General features: G+C 30.1%; 1 protein-coding gene across 1 annotated transcript in view; it reads right to left on the reverse strand.

Moving 5' to 3' along the window:
* Positions 1–827, reverse strand: part of LOC103601656 (anoctamin-3) — a gene marked incomplete at its 5' end in the record, with an annotated part of 67,968 nt that overhangs the window by 39,901 nt on the left and 27,240 nt on the right. The window contains one exon of the mRNA XM_008586077.1: positions 249–285. Coding sequence (XP_008584299.1) covers positions 249–285 — 37 coding nt within the window. The remainder of the gene's footprint in view (positions 1–248; positions 286–827) is intronic.

The raw sequence follows: 827 nt of genomic DNA on the forward strand, positions 1-827 counted from the left end.
AAGAACTGAAAAGTTGGAGAAAAAAGCACTCCCTAATAGGAAGAACCAGAATTGCTGATTTCTAGTGGGATATTTTGTAAGTACATGCATTGCCACTCTATCATTTTTCAATGTGGATCAACTTCCTACAGCACCTCTCTCCTTTTTATTAATAAGTTAATTATATAGCTGAAGATATTAGAAATGCTAATATGCTGATATGCCCGTATGTTATTTTCTTACAAAGAATGAATTAAGAATAGACTTACCTAAATTAGTCAGGAGGTAAGCAATTTTTTCATAAGCCTATAGTGAAAGAACAAACAGTAAATATTATTCTTTTATTTTAAAAATGGCTGGTCTTTACCCTATTGAAAGAAACATTTAAAGTGCGTTCTACAAAGTATTTACATTTTAAATTAAATAGAAACAATTATTAAAACTTAGTATTTAGGCATTATATACACATACATGCACAAAATGGATGTAATGTAAACGTGTATGTAAATATCTGTGTATTTATATAGACCCATTGTTATCTATAATAACAAGTTTTTTCTAGTAGCTATCTTTACTTCCACTTTATAAATCAATGAAATGAGATCAAAAACATAACAAAACAGAATTCATCCAGCTAGTTTATGGCTGAGTTGCTCTCCAAATTATAGGGTCCTTCTACTATAGTGGAAGGCTAAGGGAAGTTTGCATTCTATATTATTGATAAAGAATTTTCCAAACTATAACAGAAGACGGTGTGTAAATCTGCATTCTTAAAGAACAAAATTGTTTGGTGGCTATTTAAAACAGACTCATAGGTCAAATCTGTTGAAACTGTAAGTCACATGCAC

This window comes from Galeopterus variegatus, unplaced genomic scaffold (assembly GCF_000696425.1).
Source record: "Galeopterus variegatus unplaced genomic scaffold, G_variegatus-3.0.2 Scaffold3820, whole genome shotgun sequence".
Lineage (NCBI taxonomy): Eukaryota > Metazoa > Chordata > Mammalia > Dermoptera > Cynocephalidae > Galeopterus > Galeopterus variegatus.